The sequence below is a fragment of the Lissotriton helveticus genome, chromosome 3_1, assembly GCF_964261635.1.
Source record: "Lissotriton helveticus chromosome 3_1, aLisHel1.1, whole genome shotgun sequence".
NCBI classification, from domain to species: Eukaryota; Metazoa; Chordata; class Amphibia; order Caudata; family Salamandridae; genus Lissotriton; species Lissotriton helveticus.
Window position 1 is genome coordinate 131,830,315 of NC_136061.1, and position 20,547 is coordinate 131,850,861.

The 20,547-nt window shown below is 50.8% G+C and overlaps 1 protein-coding gene across 4 annotated transcripts in view; it reads left to right on the forward strand.

Annotated features, from left to right (window-relative positions):
- SH2B2 (SH2B adaptor protein 2) overlaps positions 1 to 20,547 on the forward strand; it is a 487,294-nt gene that overhangs the window by 402,959 nt on the left and 63,788 nt on the right. For all 4 annotated transcript variants that reach the window (XM_078679381.1, XM_078679382.1, XM_078679383.1 and 1 more), the window contains one exon: positions 13,194 to 13,387. In XM_078679381.1, coding sequence (XP_078535507.1) covers positions 13,194 to 13,387 — 194 coding nt within the window. The remainder of the gene's footprint in view (positions 1 to 13,193; positions 13,388 to 20,547) is intronic.

Here is a 20,547-nt window from a genome sequence, read left to right on the forward strand (position 1 = left end):
AGAGATTTAAAGACCTCTCCTTCAAAGAGATCAGCGATTGCACGACACACTCTGCTTACGCAACCCTGAAAAGAGCCAGGATTGAGGGCAAGGGGGGTATTGGGGATGGGGAAGGAAGTGAGCCCAAGGCTAATCCGTACTCTATCCCATATATCAAGGACCGTTCTCTTTGGGTTGGCGATGTAGGCACTGTGCGGCTGGGCTCTTTTTGGCAGCCAGGCCAAGTCCCACAGTGGGCGACATGCCACTGCCCTGTCCATGTGAAAGCAATCTTTCTCGTTTTCGCGAACTACCCACTCTGCGCGGCCGTAATATTAAGTCCCAAGTACTGAATCGAATGATGAGCCCACTGGAACGTGGTACGAGCACTAAGCTTGACAATCTCTTGAGGAGAGAGTGAGATTCAATGCCTGTGTTTTACTAACATTAATCTTTAGCCCTGAGTTATATTTAAATAGAGAGAGCATATCAAGCAGCACAGGAAGAGACCTTGCGGGGTCGGTTAGGTTAAGAAGTAAGTAATCCGCAAATAGCTCAATCTTGTGTTAGTCACTTCCAAACTGTATGCCCTTGATTGCACCAACTGACATATGCTAATCACTAGGTGTTCTATTGCAAGTGCGAAGAGCAGAGGTGACAAGGGGCATCCCTGGCGAGTTCTCTTGAGGATCTGGAAGGGAGGGTCCAGTAGCCCATTGACTATAATTTGTGCCGACTGAGCCATATAGGAAGCCATAATATGAGTGATCATGACCGAACTCAATCCAATCCTCCGTAGTCCAATCTAAGAAAGGTCCAGTCTACCCTATCAAATGCTTTCTCAGCGTCAAGGGAAAGCAGAAATGCTGGAACTGCGCCACTGGACATTTTCCACCAAAAGGACTATCCGCCCAATATTATCTGCCCCCTGCCGTTGGTGTATAAATCCTGCCTGGTTTGAGTCTACCAAGCTAGGGAGGTATGGTGCCAGGCACTGCGCCAGAATTTTGGTATATAGTTTAGCATCCACATTGAGCGGAGAGATGGGCCGGTAAGAGGCGCAGGATGTCTGGTCCTTCCCCAGCCTATGGATGAGCGCTATATCTGCCCTGGAAATGGTAGGGGTCACACTAATAGTATCGGAGAAGGCATTAAATAACCGGAGTTTGAGGGCCTGCAGCTCAGGAAGGAACAATCGATAGAAAGAAATCGTGAAGCCATCAGGGCCAGGAAATTTGCCCAGCGGGAAGCTTTTTAATGCTTTTTGAAGTTCTACAAGGGTGATCAGGTCTTCAAGTTGTTGGGCATGAGAAGGGTCAAGCGGCGACCAATTACACAAAGCAAGAAATGACTTGATCTCTTCTTGGACAATTTTGCCTTGGCTATAAAGAGCTGAGAAGAAAGTGCTAAATTGCTGTTTGTCTGTTTCCAAGGTAGCCCATGTGCCCCCGTTAGTCTCAGCCCTGGCAATATGGTTGTGGGGTACACGCATACAGAGTCGATGGGTCAGTAGGGAACCCACCTTATTGCCTCTTCATAATATTTTTGCTTCAGATCAAGGAGGGAGTGTTCGGCTTTATTTACACAGATCGCTTTTAGTTGGCCCCAAAGAGAGGCCCCTTGTTTTTTGCGTTGCCTTGACAACATTGTATGCTCCTGTCTCTCAAGCACCCTAATATCTCTGGTGAGGCCCGCCTCTACCAAACAGTATTCCTGTGTTCTGGCAATTAAGATCGAGGTGATGGTGCCTCGAATAGTTGCCTTGAAGGCATCCCCGAGGGTATGGCCATCAGTGTCAGGGAGGTCGTTCATTCCGAAGTACATTTGGATTGCGTGGCGTAATTCTGCTACATTGACCTGGTCTCGTAGGATGTGCGGGGGAGCCTCCAACATGGCGCAGAGCGGGAGATCGCTCCCATGTCTCTCAAAATGATCTCTGGGTGGGCGTGAACTGATATAGAAATGTCCGATATAGTGACTGAATCCAGAGATCGGATGAGTGACTGGGATATGAAGAACTAATCTACATGGGAATATGAGCGGTGGACATGAGTGAAAAAGGTATAGTCTCTTGCTTCTGGTTCTGCATTTCGCCACGCATCGACTATGCCCAAGGCCTTGAGGTCCTGCTTAAACGCTGCAGACATAGCCCCAGTGTCCTGAACGGAGGTCGCGCTACGATCAAGATGAGGGTTCCAGACTAAGTTAAAGTTCCACCCCAACAAGAAGTGTGCCCACCTCCCAAGAGGCCAGATCTTTAAGTAGGCTCCTAAGATATGTGTCTTGAGATTGATAGTGGGCATAAAGGTTGATCAATGTGAGGGGCCTCTTATTAATAAGTACCTTTAGCTTCTCACATAACGTTCCTCTTTTTCTCGCAGTATTCGAGTTCCCTGTATGTGCCCACTTTAAGAAGGATATCCACTCCCGCTGTTTTGGATACTGAGGACGCCCATATTGAGTAGGATATTTAGGGTGTGCCATGCGTTGCCTACATGCCTGTAGAAGATAAGTATCCTGTAAGAAGATATCTGGGCCTTTGATCAGGAGGTAGCGCCAGACCTGCCGCAGCTTGTTGGGGGCATTAAGCCCTTTCCCATTAAGTGAAAATAGTTTAACCTGCGCCATAATTGTTTATATATGAAGTAGTGTACAGCTCAATGTGATACCCCCCACCCTTCGTGGTAGCGACCCGACCCCGTTGAAGGTGTGCAAGTTCGGAGTGTAACATATGCCAGGGAACACGTTTGTCAAATCCGTTCCCTGTATGGTGTTCCTTATAGAACTATGCATCTTCCATGTTGAAGAGACCAGATAACACGAAAGAGTGTTCTCCACCACCCCCAGAGGACTCGACAGGAATGAAGGGAGAAGAAGGGAAGCAAGTAACAAAAACGAACAGAAAAAAATACCAACCGGGCCACAGTAGTCCATTCCAGTCCTGGAGTGACCCTTTGGTATGACCCAGGGCTGCTCTGAGGAAGTCACTCCTCCTAGGGACCAGTTGAATGGCGGGAGTGCCGTCATGTTCGTGCTATTAGACTGTCTCCGAATCCAGCGGCTGGCCCACTCTTTAACTTCAGGGAGGGGGTGAAGGTTCCCCCCAAGAAGCGGGTACACCCTACTACAAAGCCTGGCCTGGTGGTGGCCGGGGCGAGAGGACAAGGCACACCCCAGCTGGCCCATCGTAGGTACATAGTGGTTGAGTGAACAATAGGACCATAAGGAGTAAGGAGTCAAGGTGTACAATGCCCCGCTTCCGGGCCCACCTCCCAAGAGGCCAGATCTTTTAGTAGGCTCCCGAGATATGTGTCTTGAGATTGATTGGGGGCATCCAATGTTGTGTCGAGGGCACCCAAGAGGCCAGTTTCCTGTGTCTAAGATGCAGTGGGAGTTAGAAGCAGGCTGGGAGTGTCCTGGGGACTGTGTGCCGTCCATGGACTTAAGGTGCTGTTTAATGTCTTGCTTGGCTTGCTGTGACAGTTTGCTTTCTCATCAGGCTTGATTGCGAGGACGAGGGGCGGTTGACCATTCTGGTCGTAGAGACGCCCTAGACTTGGCGAGTCCAGGGTTCGGGACGGGAAACCGACTTGAGTTGGAGTAGCTATTGGGCTTCCCTCAAGGATTTTAGTGATTTGCACTTGCCCTCCCATGTGAATATCAAGGCAAAGGGATGACCCCACTGATATTTAATTTTAAAGTACCTCAGTTTGTCTATGGCAGGATTAAATTCTCTGTGCCTTTGCAGTGTGACTGGAGCAAGATCCTGGAAAATTTGAATGTGGTGTCTGCCATAGATCGAATTGTGTTTTTCCCTGGCCGCGCGGAGGATTGCCTCCTTCTCTGTGAAAAGTGCACCCGGGTCAGGTTGTCAGTGACAAGGCTTGTGTTCCACGGGTGCCGCTACTCGATGCACCCTGTCCAGCGCCGGAGGAGAGTCGTAGTCATCACCCCTGACCGCCTGGAGGCAGTCCGCCGTGTAAGTCATTTGGTCCCTCCGTGCCCATAGGGACCCCTCTGATGCAAAGGTTGCTTCTCCGACTCCTGTTTTCCAGGTCCTCCTGTTTGGTTTGTAGTTCAATGTGTTGTTCAAACGCCTTCATGCAGCGCAAGAGCTCTTCCTGGTCCTCTGTACGTGTGTCAAGTGTTCTCTCGAGGTGGTCTACTCTGCTCCCGATGTCAGTCACATTGCGCCGGATGTCCAGCAGGCATGTTTTAAACTCAGTTTTGAGTGAGCCAATTTCCACCTTTATCCCTTTGAGAAAGTTAGCCATGAAGGCCTGCGTGAGGGGGGCGCGCCTCATGAGCCTAGGGGGACTCCGCCATCGCGGGGACCTGCTGGGCTACTGCAGCAGAGGGTGGTTTTAACCACAGTGATGTCACTGTTGCTTCTTTAGAGGAACACAGGTCGGTATCCTTTCCCGCCTTGATGCAGGGCATGGTTTTCCAGAGAATCCCTTCTTCGCTGTATCCCACTCAGGGAGCCAAGTCTCGAGTTGCTGACCCGGCAGTGGAGCACCAGCGACGATGGTACAGGGCCCAGCAAAGACCAAGAGACAACAGGATGTCCGCTAGGCTCAGCCCCAGGCCCCCGGGGTATATCAATGGGGTGCGCACTCTCGCCGCCTGAAAAGACAGCTGAACCCTGCACCAACACTCCAGGTGGGGAGGAGGCCACCCCCACAGCCAGATCACGGTCCCTCTCCTCCAGGAAGGAACCACCCAAAGCATCAGCCATTGAGGGGGCAAGGAGGTGCAGCCCCGGTTAATCACTGCAATGCCAGGATAGATAAGGGACAGTCAAACCAGCCCCCACCCCTCAGTCCAGAGTCCCAGTGAAAGCCAAACATGAAGGCACAAGAAGTTGGTAGGCTCGCTGTCCGAATGCACAGCCGGTCGCTTCAGCCCCCCCTCGGTCCAGAGTGTCTCACCCCTGCTGCTTGGGCACCCGGCTCGGGTTGATCACTATAAGGCCAGGAAAGTCAAGGGATTGTTAAACAAGTGCCCACCTCCCGGCCCAGCCTCGCAGGAGGCTGAACGGGGTCCGGCTCGCTGACCGAATGTGCAGCCAGTCACATTACCCCTATCCCCTCCCCCCACCCCCCCGACCCAGACAGTTGCAGCCTGCTGCTTGGTCATCCTGCCCAAGTCTCACCTCTTAGTTTGTATGGCGCTGATACATTTCAGTACCCGGATACGGCATGATGTTCACTGGGGCCTCGTCTTAGGGCTGGCAATTCTCCCTCCAGCACTCTCATTGGGGCACTTCCCCCGAGACAAGAGCCCACAGTATGGCTTCAACCCCGCCCCGGGGCACCACGGAATCGCTACTCCCGCTCTGCCTGGGATCACCACGATAAATTGTAGACCGCGAAGGCCAGGCGGCTTCACCTCACCCAGGAGAACCTTGGCCCGCAGATCCCCCAGAGGGCCGCCCGATGACGTCACCGGCTCCAGACCATGGGACCCTCCCCCCGGCGAGGTTGGCCAGGCAGAGCCCCGCAATAGCCCACAGGCGTGATGGTTCTCCCCAGACTCCAGAAGGGAGGAAGGGCCGTCAGGGCGCCCAGCACACGAGACTCGTCTCGGCCCGCCTCTTGTCCAGAGATCCACTCGACTCCAGCCGAGCCCATCGACCAAGGCTCACACGGTAGGGGCTATGGAGGCCTGCCCACAGCCCCAAGAACCAGGTTCCTCCCCCTGGTCACCAGAGAGAGTCACCCTGGGCCCCCACAGTGGGACTCCAGGTCTCCGCTGGATAGGCGTTTTCCTCAAGGCCTGGGTCCAAGATGGCGGATCGGGCCTCCTTCCCTGGCAGTCTGCTATGGACCGGCCTCCTTTTCTGGCTAGGAGGGCAGGACGCGCTACAAGCACGGAGCGGATGGCTTGCTGGACATTAGGTAAGGGTCCGTCAGCGTTTTAGCAGTGTTGGAGGTATGATTCCATGTACTGGGAGGCTCCTCTGGGAAGCCCTTGGTACTCCTGGTAAGAGCCGTTCAGGGTCTGCCAGCAAGCTAGTGTTGCTGCCGACCACAGACACAATTCTGCCCTCTTGCTGCAGAGCTGAGCTCGAGCAGGGGAAGGTAGAACAATAGGTTTCCTGTCACGGGGAGGTGTGACCACATCCCAGACAGGACTCCGTGTATTGGGCTTGGGTGAGGGCGCTTGCCAGTGCCACCAGACTGCTTTGAAGGGCACATTTGGTGCCCTTTTTGCATATTCTGATTTGAGCCAGTTTAGGGAGCCCTTGGCTCCTGCACTGGCGTGAAACTGGACAAAGGACATGAGTATCCTCCCCTCTATCCATCCCCTCCTCTGTGAGGGACTCCGGAGTCGTTCCTGGAACAGAGACTGCATCACAGAAGATTCTGCTGCTCCTGGCCTCGCTGTTCTGCAAGTCTTCTTGTTCATCAGTGTCTGTGCCTCTTCCAGGATCTTCAACAGACCTGTGTGCATCAAGGAAACCCGAAGTAATCTCCCTTGGAGGGAAAGTCTATCCCCTGCATCTGCAGGTAACGCAACAAAGCTGACCAGTCTGCTGCTCCTGACATCCCACGGATTCCAAAAGGCTCGGCAACACAGGTGGTGGTTCTGCAACTCCCTCGAGGTCTGACCAGTCCTCTCTGCAATTTTGAGGCCCGTATCCTTCATCAGAACTGCTGGGACCTAACCCCTTTACACCGTGACAATAGGCCGATACCAATGCTAGTTGGCTCTGCACTCCTGTGATCTTCGGGCTTCAAGAAGCTCCAGCCTCCAGCAACTCTTCCTGCCTCCTCTGCACTGTGGGCCTTCATCTTTAAGCTGCTCTAGGTCCTCTTGCGCCTCCTGAGCCTTCGGCTTGTGGGTCCGCTTGAGGGTCTTTTCCTGCTTCAGTGAGCTCCCTTGCTTGCACGGGGGCCTGCTCTGACTCTCCTGCTTGTGGTGAGTCCCTCGGACCTTGCTGTCCCAACGTTGCTCCTTCTTTTCTTTCCATGCCTCTTGCAGATGCCAAGGCTTGTTGGTGCTTCTGCCGGACACCGACACTCTTCTGTGTCTCGTGGTCACCTCCGAATGGTATAAACTCTGTCCCTCTATTTGCAGGTCTTCACTCGAAGAATTCACCCTTGGATTTCACCAGACTCTTGCACAGTCTTCTCCATCTTTCCTGAAGTCCTCCATTGTGGTCTGTAGTAGCTTCCAACGTCACTTTCCACCTATGTACCCAGCGTCCCTGGTGTAGGTATCCTGGTTCATGGGTATCCACGGGTGGGTTGACTCTCCAACCTTCTGTCTTCCACGGGGACTTTCCCGGTGACTTCTTTTCGACACGCAGCTGTTTTTCCACTCTGTACACAGCGTCTGTGGGGTTCCTGGGTACTTACCATGGGTGGTTTCTTGTGTCCACAGCAGTAAGTGTTGTGTAATAAATAGACATATTTTTATATATACACGGTGTGGTTATTTTTCGCTTAACCTACACTGCATGATTAGATCTGGTAAAACAAGCGGTGTAAGCATGTACCACCAGGATATGATTTTAAAATTAGCAGAGTTATTTAATAGCTATGGAAATACTAATAAATTCCCCTCAAAGCCTAAACATCCCTGGTTTAACAAAGCATGCAAGGCTGCCAAAAGCGCATTGGTACTTGAGGTAAAAAACAAGGACCCTTTATGCACCCGACTCGCTAGATCCCATTATAAAAATACTTTAGCTGAAGCTAAAGCAGCTTGCGAGGTCGAAAAATGGGAAGCAATAAAGTTAGCCTTGGATACTAGAGACTTGAGAATCTTTTGGAATTTGGTCAAAACTAGCAACTCCAAAGGCAACTCGGATATAGAACCTAATTTGGGGGAAGAAGCCTGGAGAGCATATTTTAAAGGATTATACTCTAGATGCACGGACGAAGTGGCAACACATGAGTTAACAGATGCAGACCAAACCCCCTTAAATATGGACTCACCACCATGTTCAAAGTTAGAAGTTTCCTTGGCGGTGAAAAAAATCATTCCTAACAAAGCTCCGGGATTGGACAGAATTCCTGGTGACCTGTTCAGAAATGAACAGGTAGTATGGGTCCCTTACTTACAGATTCTATTCAGTGCTATCAACCGGGGGATGCCACTTTCGTCGATTTGGGCTGGTGTGGAAATAATCCCAATATTAAAAAAGGTTCCCCCCTCGATCCGGCAAACTAACAGCCGATAAGCCTCATCGACGTTTCTAAAAAAATATTCGCAAGCGTTTTGCTGGGGCGATTGCAATCTTGGATGGCCGAGATGAATGTTTTAACCCCTTACAAGCAGGTTTTAGATCTAAGATCTCGACCATCGATCAGATTTTTAGATGGCAACTAATTTACTGGCAGACAGTTGCACTAGAGGGGGGTAGCCTTTACTTAACCTTTGTGGACCTGAAGTCCGCTTTTGATATGGGACAGCGAGGCCAGTTATGGGGTCTACTTTGTAATATGGGAGCACCAGCTTATCTTTGCCAATTAATGAAGCGCCTTCATGTAGGTACTTACGCGAGGGTAAGATATGGTAAAAAAGGAGAATTGATTGCTCCTTTTCCCGTGGAAAAAGGGGTTAAGGCAGGGCTTCGTGTTAGCGCCAACACTCTTCTCCCTCTTCTTCCCAAGGTTAGCGAACAGTAAAATACCAGCTTTAATGTTCGCCGATGGCACGCTGCTCCTGTCTAAATCATAAATGGGAATGCAGCCTGTATTGGATAAGTTCAGCTCATTCTGCAGGAATAGGATCCTGGAGATAAATGTTCAGAAAACGAAATACATGGTCTTCCACGCTAAAACTATTAACTGCCCGCACCCTCAATTGGAGGTTAGGTCCCTCGAAAGAGTGCCTATTTTTGATAACTTAGGCATTACCCATAATGATCAGATGGATTGGGTTGACACAAACAAACCAGGCCAATTTGAAACTAACACAATCGGTGGGTGGTATTCTGAAAGTTTACAAAAATTGCACACAGAAAGTGGTCCCCCCCGCCCCCGACAGAAATTTATAAAACCCAAGCAATGGGAACCAGTCTATATGGAGCAGAACTTTGGGGTCACTGTGCGTCTCATACTCGATCGGTCACAGAAAATGCCTTTATTAGACAACTACTGGGTTGAGTTTGAGTTTGAGTTTAAAAGTTCTTGTAAAGCGCGACGTATACCAGCGGTTTCTTGGCGCTATAGCTAACGGGGACTGAGGTTTAAAGGGAAGGAAGGAGAAGGGAACAGTTATTCAAAGGATTTGGTGAATAAATGGGTTTTAAGGCATTTACGGAATTGTGAGTAGAGGGGAATGGAGCGAAGGTCAAGGGGGAGAGAGTTCCAGAGGGTGGGGGCAAGGAAAGCAAATTTGGAACCGCCCCACTTCTTTCTCCGGAAACGTGGGATAGAAAGGAGGGACTGGGAGGAGGAGCGTAGGGCCCTGGTGGGGGCATAAGAGACAATCTCAGAGGAGATGAAGGCCGGCGCCAGACCTGATCGGGCCAGGAAGGTGATGGATGCGAGCTTGAATTGAATTCTAGCTCGCACGGGGAGCCAATGAAGAGATTTCAGGAGTGGGGTAGAGTGGTGGAACTTGGGAAGATTGAAGGCCAGGCGGGCCGCTTGGTTTTGTATTTGCTGTAGGCGGCGTAGGCTGTAGGCAGGGATCCCAGCATATAGGGCGTTCCCGTAGTCCAGGCGGGACACCACCATGGCCAGGATAATAAGTTTGAGGGCAGAAAAAGTGAAGAAGCGGGACACCCTACGTATAGTACGCAGTGAAAGGAAAGAGGAAGACACCACAGAACTAACCTGGGAGTGTAGGGTGAGTTGAGAATTAAGTTTTATACCCAAGGTTTTAACTGAAGAGGAGGGAACAGGAGAAGAACCAAGAGAAGGGGGCCAAAAAAGAGGGGACCAGGGACTGGACGAGCCACCCGTCAACACCAACTCTGTTTTATCAGGGTTGAGTTTAAGGTGGTTGTGGTTCATCCAGTCCCTGATGTGAAGCATGACAGTTTGAAAGTTGAGGACAGCCGAGGGAGAGGAAAGATTGAAGACCAGCTGGAGGTCATCCGCATAATTAAATACGGCGACCTCCATCTGTTGAAGAGAGAAAATCAGTGGGGCAATGTACAGATTAAACAGGAGGGGAGAGAGAGAGGAACCTTGGGGGACCCCGCACTGAACTTTCCGGGTGTCCGCTGTGAAGTCACCCAGGCGAACTGCCTGGGTGCGGTCGCTTAGGAAGGAGGACAACCAGACCAGGGCACTCCCCCCGATCCCCGCCGCCCCGATACGGGAGAGTAAGATGTTGTGATCTACCGTATCAAAGGCGGCTGAGAGATCGAGGAGCACGAGGGCCTGGTGCTGATCGGTGTCCATACCCTCCCTGAGGGTGTCTAAGACCGACATGACAACGGACTCCGTAGAGTGTGCGGGGCGGAAACCGGCTTGGCGGGGGGCAAGAGCTCCGTGCTTCTCCACAAAGGAGCTCAGAGCGCAGGTTACATGGCGCTCGAGCATCTTAGCCAGAAATGGCAGAAGGGAGATGGGGCGGAAATTGGCCGGGACAGAGGGATCTGCCCCAGGTTTCTTTAAGATAGGGACAATGACCGCGGATTTCAAGGAGTTCGGAACTATGCCTTGTGAGAGGGAGCTGTTGAGAAGGTGGAGGGGAGGATCTGGACAAGAAATAAAGACGTGACGGAGGATGTGGGCAGGGCAGGGGTCGAGTGGGGAACCAGATTTGACCAAAGGCACCAAAGAAGTCAGACTTTCCCTAGTAAAAGGGGGAAAGGAGGTCAGTGTGCCCTTGGCGGGAGGACATTGAGGATCAACAAAAGATGGGGACGGTGGGGAGATGTTAGCCTTGATAGTGGCAATTTTTTGAATGAAATAGTGATTAAGAGAGGAGCAGAGATCTTCGGACGGGGCTGGTTTTAGAGTAGTTCTGTCCGAGAAAGCCAAGTTATGGACAATGGTAAAGATCTCTTTGGACTGGTTCTCTGCTGCTAAGATTTTGGAGGAGAAGTAAGATGTTTTAGCCTCCAAGATGGCTTTTTTGTACTGGCTCAGGATGTTGATGTATTCCAGTTTCAGAGTGGGGCAGTAATTTCTCCTCCAGGCCCGCTCCGCGCGGCGGACTATTAGTTTGGTGGTTTTAAGCTCGTTGTTAAACCACCGATTAGCGTCTTTGTCGCGTTTGGAAGTAATGCGCTTGAGCGGGGCAACAGAGTTGCAGCTATGAGAAAGCCACTGATTTACGGCATCAACCTGGGAGGTAGTGGTGAGGCCCTGAAGAGAAGGAAGAGAGCCAGTGAGGAGAGAGGAGAGATGCTCGAGGTTGACACGGCTCCATGATCGGACCCAGGTATTCTTGGGCCGGAGGGGCTTAGCTGGGGGGAAAATGGAAAGATGAAAAGAAATCAGGTGGTGGTCAGACCACGAGCAGGGAGAAATAGAGAGTGATTCCACAGGGCAGTTCAGAGACCAGATCTGGTCGAGCCGATGACCTTTAATGTGGGTGGGGGAGTGAACATGAGAGGTAAAGTTGAGGGAGTGAAGGGTATCGGAGAATTCCTTAGATGATGAGCATTCGGCGGGATCAGAGGGCCAGAAATTAAAATCGCCAAGAAGCAAGATGGAAGAATTGTTGACTGTAATGGTGGCCAGGACCTCCAAAAAGTCGGGGAGAAACTGTAAAGGGGACTGAGGGGGACGGTAAGTGAGGAAGCAGGTAAGAGGGGGGGAAGTGGAGACTGTGCGAATCACCAGGAATTCCGTAGTAGCGATGGTCGGTAAGGGTAAAATTTGAAAAGGGAGAGTGGTACGTGCGATGACCGCCACGCCACCCCCGGCTCTACCAGAAGAACGATCCGCCCTGAGGGCATAGTAGGAGGCCGGTAAGGTGGACAGGAGAGCCGGGAGGGAGTCGTCGCAGAACCAAGTCTCAGTTAAAAAGAGAAGGTCGGGAGCATGGAGGTCCAGCAGGTCTCCCAAAAAGCACGCTCCTAACCCCTTTTAGGATGGACTTTGGTATTGGCCCTATTGCTGATTTAATAACCTCCGGTCCCCTCCTATTTTGGCGTCGCATATGGAGCACCCCTGAGTTAGTTTCTTACAGGGAGGAATTGAGGGATGTCATGTCCCTACTAGGTGCAGCCAACTTACCTTGGCTGTCCTATGTTAGGAAGGGATGCTTCTCACTGGGGTGGGCAAATATGTGGTCTACCCCGGAAGAGACCTGCCCCAGTATATCTAAAAAGTCATTAGTTGTTGCCTTTAAAGAACATAAATTTGCTATGTTGACCCAGAGTTTGAACTCTTGTTGCCTGACCTCAAGGTTCCTGGAGGTTAAGCAGCAGTACAAACTAGAATTGATTTTGGATAGCATTCAACCGTTTATAGCAAAAAAAAATTGTATTTATAATTTAGGCATGGTTCGCTACCGCTCCGTGCATTTACGAACAAATGGAAGGGTGTAACCAAAGCTGATTGTCCTGTCTGCTCTACCTCCGAAGAAGCAGAACTCCACGTAATGTTGTTCTGCCCTGCTTACATTAGGCCTAGATTGAGGTGGGTCCTCCAACTTTGTAGGAATATGGGGCTTAGAAATTATGTTGAGATGATTAGGTTACTCAAATATGAAATGCTTCCGTTATTTGCAGTTGTCACCTCGAAATTTCTATACGCAATGTGGTGTATACGCAGAAGTATCCTTAAGGGGAATGACTTGGCTAGGAACTAGATGTTACCATCCGGGTTATAAACATGTTTTCTATAGCTATAGTAATTTTAATGTTCTTCCTTTTAAATTATTTTTTTTTACGAAAACTTGTTTCTGCTTTACCAGTTTTTCAATGTTCTTGAATGTGACCTGGAACTATACGTATGTTAAACTCTGATAAACTCTGAGGGGTCGGAAAGATCTGTCTTGATAGTTAGTATTACAATTCGAACTCGCTTCTTTATAAACTTATCAATTTGAGATGATTGTAATATTTACTCATGAATGATAGTCTCTGCGTTTTATATATATTTTATAAATTGTACATGTATTGTGCTTTTATGGCTTCTATAGCCGAAATAAAGTTTCCTTTGACTTCACTTGTTGTTCAGATTTGAATTTTGAGGACTATGATGGGCATAATGAGGGTTCGGCCTTGCTTTGCGTTCTGCACAGCTTCGTTCAAATGACAATAACTTTTTTTCCCCGTTTGTAATCTCCAGGCGAAGAGAGTGAGGCGGGGACAGAGCTCAACCTCTCAGACTTCCCCTGGTTCCACGGGACGCTGTCTCGTATCAAAGCTGCTCAACTTGTGCTGTCCGGCGGCACGCGCAGTCACGGTCTATTCGTCATCCGCCAGAGCGAAACGCGGCCTGGAGAATACGTACTGACTTTTAACTTTCAAGGGAAGGCAAAGGTGAGTAATGTTTTCTACTGGCTCTCTTCCTCTCGCAAAATGCACGTGACTTCAGTGTTTTCCCTTATAGCCTTTTTCCATTGGCTCCTTCCAGGCGCGCAACGACAATTGAGCTTCTAGGTCTTTAGCCCCTCCCTCCCATTCTCCCCACCATCAGGATGGCTGGGTTGGCTGGCCTGAACTTTAGCCACAGCAAATGTATTCCTGCAAGGTCAGTTCTGGCCTTGGCATTCCTCTGTGTGCCTTTTATTGCTTTTCACAACCACTGCTGCCTGGCTGTCTCAGTAAATACAAAACCATGTTGTTATTACATAACGTGAATGTCTCATGCTCAGAATAAAGAGCTGTGGCTCGGCTACCTAACGTGTAGGAGGTTAAAGCGAATAACACTAGGGTTACCCAACAACACTTTCACTCCTTCCAAAGAGCTAGAGTAAGTACCCATTACCTTCTCGTCCTTCTTCCCATCCTTCCTTAACAATGAGCAGCATGTCTGCTCTACAGAAACCTACTACCTAGCAAAGTCGAGTACTTCCCGCAATATGGCACCGCCTACGTGGCCCAGCATGCATAAAGCGGGACGTGTGTCATCCACACATCCTGTTCTTTATGTTTCTGTATGCTTCAGACCAATTGCCTAGCTGAGTCGTGTAAGTTCTTTTTATTTTTATTTGTGTTTTGCGACTTGCTTTAGCAGCCACACTGTTTTTTATTCCATTGTTTCCATATGCGCCCTGCTCAGCAGGCATTTCCTCTTGATGGCGGGTGGCGGCACTGAGCGTCCTGGTGCCCGTTCTCATACCCCGCTACCCTGTGCTGTGGCTCGGAGGCAACGTGGGGGGCGGTGTCTTTCTCTCTGGCAAGGATTTGTGCGTGAGCAAGGATTTGATTCTTGCCTATGTTGGCGAGGTATCCTAAAGTGTTGCAATACGAAGCGGTACTTTAGCGGCACTGATAGTCATAATGCCCGTTCTTTTCTCAGCAGCCAGGAGCTGTAGCTCAGGGGCTGCATCGGGGACGGTGTCTTGTTTGGTCCAGGCCCCTCCTTTGCTGGATTTCGAGTCCCACCACAGGCAACAGTGCGTCCTTTGCAGCGATCTTGCTGGCTTCTTCTGGGCAAGGGTTCCGGTCCCGCTCTGGGTGTCAGCAGCAGTCTTCTTGTTGCCGCTGTGGACAGGATGTCTGTGTTCCCAGCTCGCCTCTGGAGACATTGTGATGGGCTTGTCGCAAGTACGATTTCCGGCTATGCCTCACTGTGCTGCGAGTGCCTCTGAACCTATTGCAGTGTGCTAAGTTATTCAGGCGATTGCCTCTGGTCAGCCATTAAAAGTCCACCTAGGTTTGTTTGGTTTCCGGCTCCTTTTCTACCGGACTCCTAGATTGGGTTTTTGCTTCGCAGGATCTGATTGCCTATCTCTGCTGGGGCATTGCCGCTGCTATGCCCTTTGCCCTGTTATAGCGTGCCAGGCTTGCTGAATGGAGTCCTCTATAGGCCGGATCGTTCCTACCTGCATCTCCCTACCTCCACAGGTGGGGCTGGCGCCCACGCGTTCTTGCTGGGTATTTGTGCAGTGTTTTTGGTGTTCCTGGCCCCTGTAGCTCTGCATAAGCTAGCATGGCTTGTGGTCCAGGGTTTGGCACCTTCACGTCCCTCGCCCTGTTGCACTTGGCGTTTTGGGGTCTCCTCATTCTGTTTGCCCGCCTGTCATGGGCATGTTGATTGCTCCCACTCGCCGGGGTTCGCACAGTGGTCTTGGGGCGAGGGGGCTGGGTTTTGCTGTGGCCTGTTTCCTTTCCTACTTTTTGCATGGGGGTTACGTTGGCACCCCTGGTCCGACCTCTCCGGATGCCTTCAAGTGGTGTGGCACGGGTGGTCGCCTTTGTTGCTTCCTGCTTTTTGGCAATCTGCTTCAGCTCTCTGCATACCCTCTTAGTATTTTTACTCCTTCTGGGGTTGATGGCCGAGTTCCTTTGTGCTGTGTCACTTTGTGTGTGCGCTTTCTTTGGGTCCTGCTTGGGTTTTCTCTCCCCAGTGGTGACGCCCCTCTCACTCTGCTGCTGCTGAATTTATTCGGTCCCCTCAGATTTTTGTTCTTCTATGGGCTTTGTTTTGATCCACTTGAGTTGGGTTGCGATACTCTTCTGTTTTTCGTACCACGGTACCTTTCTGGGCGCATGTGCACTTTCCACTTTCGGGCATGGGGTGGCCAGGTGCCATTTTCCAATGTTTTTCTGTCATGGTGTTCTCTTGTGGGCGTGTTTGCAGTGGGCTTGGCATCAGGGGTGTCTTCAACATTGGGCTGGCTTGGTCTGGTTGTTTGGAGGCCTCCAGCTTCCACGGTTGGGGCCGGTGTTTGGCCTTATAGTTCAGATCCTGGCAGGCCCTCTCGGCCTTTCCTCCTTCTGAGGTAGTTATGATGTTTACCGTAGTGTTGGGTGACTGTGCCTTCTGTTCATCGCCATGATGCCTTCTGGGTGAATTTGCGCTTTGTGCTTCCTTATGTTGCGCTCCTCGGGGGGGTTTGCCCTGGTTCCAGCTTTTTGGGTCACGGAGGTGTGTTCCACCGGCTGCCCGGATGGCAGGATTCTTTTTTATGTCATGGAGGGTAAATGTTATTCCTCTTCTTTTTTGTGTGTTCCCGGGCTGGAGGCTGCGGTTCTGCTCTGTATACAGTCCTTGCATCCCTCATCATGCTGGGCGCTTTCCTGCATATTTTCATTCCGTCTGAATGGTCTGCTGTTGTGCTTGTACTGCTACCATTTGTGGGTTTTTCGACCATGTTGGACCTGCTGGCTCTGTGATTCTGCGGGGCCCTTTTCCCTCTGTCCGCAATACTACTTGGGTTCTTCTCCTTCCTTGGAGGTCTGTCCTTCTCTGCCTGCCGGGTCTGTGGTAGATGGTTCATCTCCTTTTCTTCCCTGTTTTCCGGCTTCTCCTGGATCAGCGGTTACTTTCCTGGGTCCCCCGCGGTGAGGGTTTCTCTGATGGTGGCTGTCACCTCTTCCTCTGGGGTTCATTTCTTATCTCTCGTTGGCTTGGATGCCACTGCATGCGCCTGTGGGTGTGACACTGCTGAGGTGTTCCTGGCCTGCTATTCGCATTTCTGGGCTCTCCAGTCCTTGGCCTGGTCAGTATTTGTCCTCTCCTTCGGTCTCGTGCTGTCTGTGTACTGGACATTCGTCCTGGTCGGTTGTGCCGGTCTCTGTTTCCTGTTTCTCCAAAGGCTTGGCCAATTTGTGGCCTGGGGCAGTTTCCTCTCTCTCTGTGCAGTGGTGGAGAGCCTTCAGTTTCTTTGCCCCTTGGTGTGCCACTTCTCTATCGGCCGTTTCACTTCTGGTTCGGCCTTGCTTGTCTGGGTCTATTTGCCTTGGTGGTGTTGGCCCTTCTCCCTCTATTTGTGGCTTTATTCCCTCATGGTGCGGTCTGAGTTCTTTGGTTCTTGGACACCCTTCTCCGCTGATTGCTCCTCTTTTCAGCCAGTCCTCTCTCCTGCGACTCAGGCTGGGCGTTTGTAGCTTGGATGGTTGTTCCTCTTGGCACTTGGTTGTTCCCTTGCAGTGCCTCACTCCCTCCGGGTTTCTCATGGACCTTCGATACTGGCATCTTGCAGTCCTCCTTGGGGGTGATTTGGTTCTTGGTGTAGGGGACAGGTCTGTTTCCTGTTTCTATGGTGGCTCACTTTTTGCTGGGTCTTTTTGCTTCTGGTTCCTGTCCCTTGCTGTGCGGTCAATGCCCAGGATCTTTGTTGTAAGTAAATTCCAGAGATGATCACAGGTAGCCAGGAGGTATATTTCAAGTAGAAGGTTTATTGGTTGGTTCAGTAGTAAGTTACAAGTTTCATAGAGGTCCCACCAGGAGCAGCATGATTGCTGCTCAGCCCACTCTCTTCAACTGTCATTCTCTCCACAGAAGCAGGCACACTAACATTCCACTCTCTCTGTCATCATGCATTCTAACATTCCACACAGTCATCACATTCATTCTGGCTGAGCAGCTAAGGAGAAGATGCACTTGTAGGAATCAAGGTATAACAATCTTCCATTACTCCATAATTGGAACTTTCATAGATTCACATGCCTGAATCATTCCCCGTCGTCGAGACGGGAGTCTCCGGTATATAAAAAAGCAGTGCTTAGTAGTATAGCAAACTGAAAAGAGGCCTAGGCCCATTTCCCTTTTGCAACCCATAGCCTTTGTTATGTAAAAAAGGCCCAAACTTTTCCTTGAACCAATCAGAGCTCCTCACCCTCTAGAACACTCCTGAGAGAACCTTCTGCCCCTCAGATTTTTCTACCGCACGTTGTGCTAGGGAGTCTCCTTTGAGCTCTGCTCAAACTCTTTACTTCTACAGTATTTTGACTTGGATTTGAGGTTTTTACATCAACCATGTCTGAAAAAGAGAAAAAAGGATTATTTAGAGCTTGTTCAACCTGCTCCAAGAAGAGGCTTTATACAGATGACCCTCATAAGGACTGCATCTACTGTCTCTACCCAGACCATAAGGCAGCAGATTGTAAGGTATGTCGTTCCTTTTCAAATAAAACCTTGAGAGATCGTGAGGGAAGGCTTCTGATCTGGATTCAGAAAGTCAAAGCCAGGAAGGAAATCCTCTCAAGTGAGAGTGAGGAGGAATCTGTGGCGTCTAAGAGATCTCAGAAGAGAAGTAGATCTCCTCAGACACATTCCTCAGGGGAAAGACCTCAGAAGGCCCCAAAAAAGACCACTCCAGGGTCTTCAGGGCGCAGTCCCTCAAAATCCCCTTCAGTCTCATCTAAGGGGAAGAAGGGATCTGCTGGTGAGGTGAAAGGAATAAAATCCACCTCAGATCCACCACAGTCACCTCAGAAGATCAAGATTATCATCAAACGATCTTTTGCCCCTTCTGAGGAGAAATCAACTCCGTCGACGGGACGAAAACACCTCCGTCGTCAACGAAGGAGAAGGCTGGTGAGAAGACAGCGTCGACGACTTCACCGTCGACGAAGGCGTCGACGACCGTGTCTACGGCAGCGTCGACGAGGACTGTGTCGACGACGGCAGTGTCGATAGCAGCGTCGACTAGGAAGACTACGTCGACGAGGACAGCGTCGACGACGGTCACTACAACGTCGACGGTAGCGTCGACGACAATGACTTGGTCGACGACGGCGATGGGAATCTCGTCGACTGGCTCGTCGACGAGGGAAAAAACACCAGAAAAAAGGTTGGTGCCTTGGAAAAAACCTATAACACCTGAGGTTACATCTCCAAGCAAGGTTCACCCATTGCTACCGTCTCACTTACTGGAGGATGAAGATTCGGAGGAGGATGAAGAGTATGGTATTGCCAGTAGCCCTTCACAATTACAGGTCAAGTGCCAAGAATACGATTCTGAGGAAGAATATGGGGGTTATCAAGAACAACCCCAGGAACAACATCGATATCGGCAACAGCAACGAGAGGAGATGACCAGTGTACCATCCTCTTTGTTGAAGGATCTCCAAGGAATGTTGGAGGATTATAGGAAGAGATATCCAGTGACTCCAGTCGCTCAACAGGCCATAGAGGCTACTCCACGTCCATGATCGGTTCCAGGAACTCCGATTCGGAGGAGAGATATTGTGCCGGAACCTACTGTTAGGTCCCCACCACCGACAACACACCACGATACCTCGGATGAGGATCAGGAGGATGGTGAGATTGCGGACACAAGTGCAGAAAGGCATGATTATATCGCCCCATCACCTGCAACTCCTCCGCAGAGGCCAGTGGACTCGCCACCTGTAGGACATTGGTGGATTTCATAATCTGATGGAGAGAGCCACTAAGAGGTTTGCACTGACCATGACAGAGAAAAAAACTGAATGTTTTCTATATGACTTTAAGGACTCGTATCGGAGATCTGAATCTATATATTATAAATTTTATAAAGCGCTTGGTTACACCTGCTGGTGTGTCCCCGCGCTAGAAGCTGCTGTTTATTTTCCTTAAGAAGCCCTATTTGAGGTCTTGAGGGTTGGGGAACAGGATTGTTTTCAGTTCTTTACGGAATATCAGCTCAGATTTCGCATCTGTACGATCTCTACCTATAGTGTCTCTGTGGGATTTCGAACAGACTCACGGACACTGGTACTCGGGGTAAGGATGGCTTTATTAGTTTGTAAGAGCGCTTCTTCTGAATCGTCTTTCGATAGTAGGGGAGAGGCGTGTCCGTTTCTTCTGACAGTCGTTCTAGACGCTTCACCGCTCCTGGTCTTTGGTATTCCCGGGGTCTTCTGGGACTAGTAGGCCGCTTCTCCTCGTCTTGTCGTCCCGTCCCGTCCAGCGTACCGGGAAAGAAGGAAAGCGTAGTTAGGCTGGGGTTGTGAAAGGTGCTCAGGGAAAGGGGTGAGGAACACACGTGACTCTACTCGACCCAGGTACAAGTGAGGGTTTGTGAAGGTAGGGTTTTACTCTAGAAGGGGGCCGGTTACTCAGGGTGGTTTAGCCCACCTACGACCCGCCCAACCCGCAAAGCGTGACCGTACCTGCTCAAGCCACACTTCCCTTGAAGCGTGGCTGGGCGAAGCGCCTCTAGGGTGGCCTCCTGGCGTGTCGCGGACATCTCGTCCCGGTCTCCGCTTTTCTCCGTTCTTCTCCTCGGCTCCGCACCTCGGGGCTTCCTCGTCTCCTCGTCCTGCCTCCTCCGCTTCCCGCTGTTCTCTGCTCGCCTCCTCTTTCCTCCGATGGTCTCCGCTCTCTTCCTCCTTCCTCCGACGGTCTCCTCTCTCTTCCTCCTTCCTCCGATGGTCTCCTCTCTCTTCCTCCTCTCCGACCTCTCGCCGGTCCTCTTCGCTCGGTCCGTACTCCCACTCCTCTCCGTCCTCACGCCAGTCACTTCCACTTCCTCTGGGTGTAAAACACACCTGCAGGTTCTCGGGGCAGGGTTTTACCTCGGACGGGAGGGCGTGGTCAGGGTCAAGCTCGGCCCAGTTAAAGAAACAGGGTTCTGCCGCTACCTCTGGTCCGGGGCTGTACACAGCATTCGGCGTCTTCCAGGTCTCGGTGTGCTGTGTAAAGAGAGGGGACACAGGTAAGCCAGGCAGGTCCGGGTCCCCCTCGTTACAGTCTCATATCTGGAAAGAAGGATTGAAGGTCAGGGAGACGCCAGCGACGGTAACACCGGTTCTGGCCAGACTGG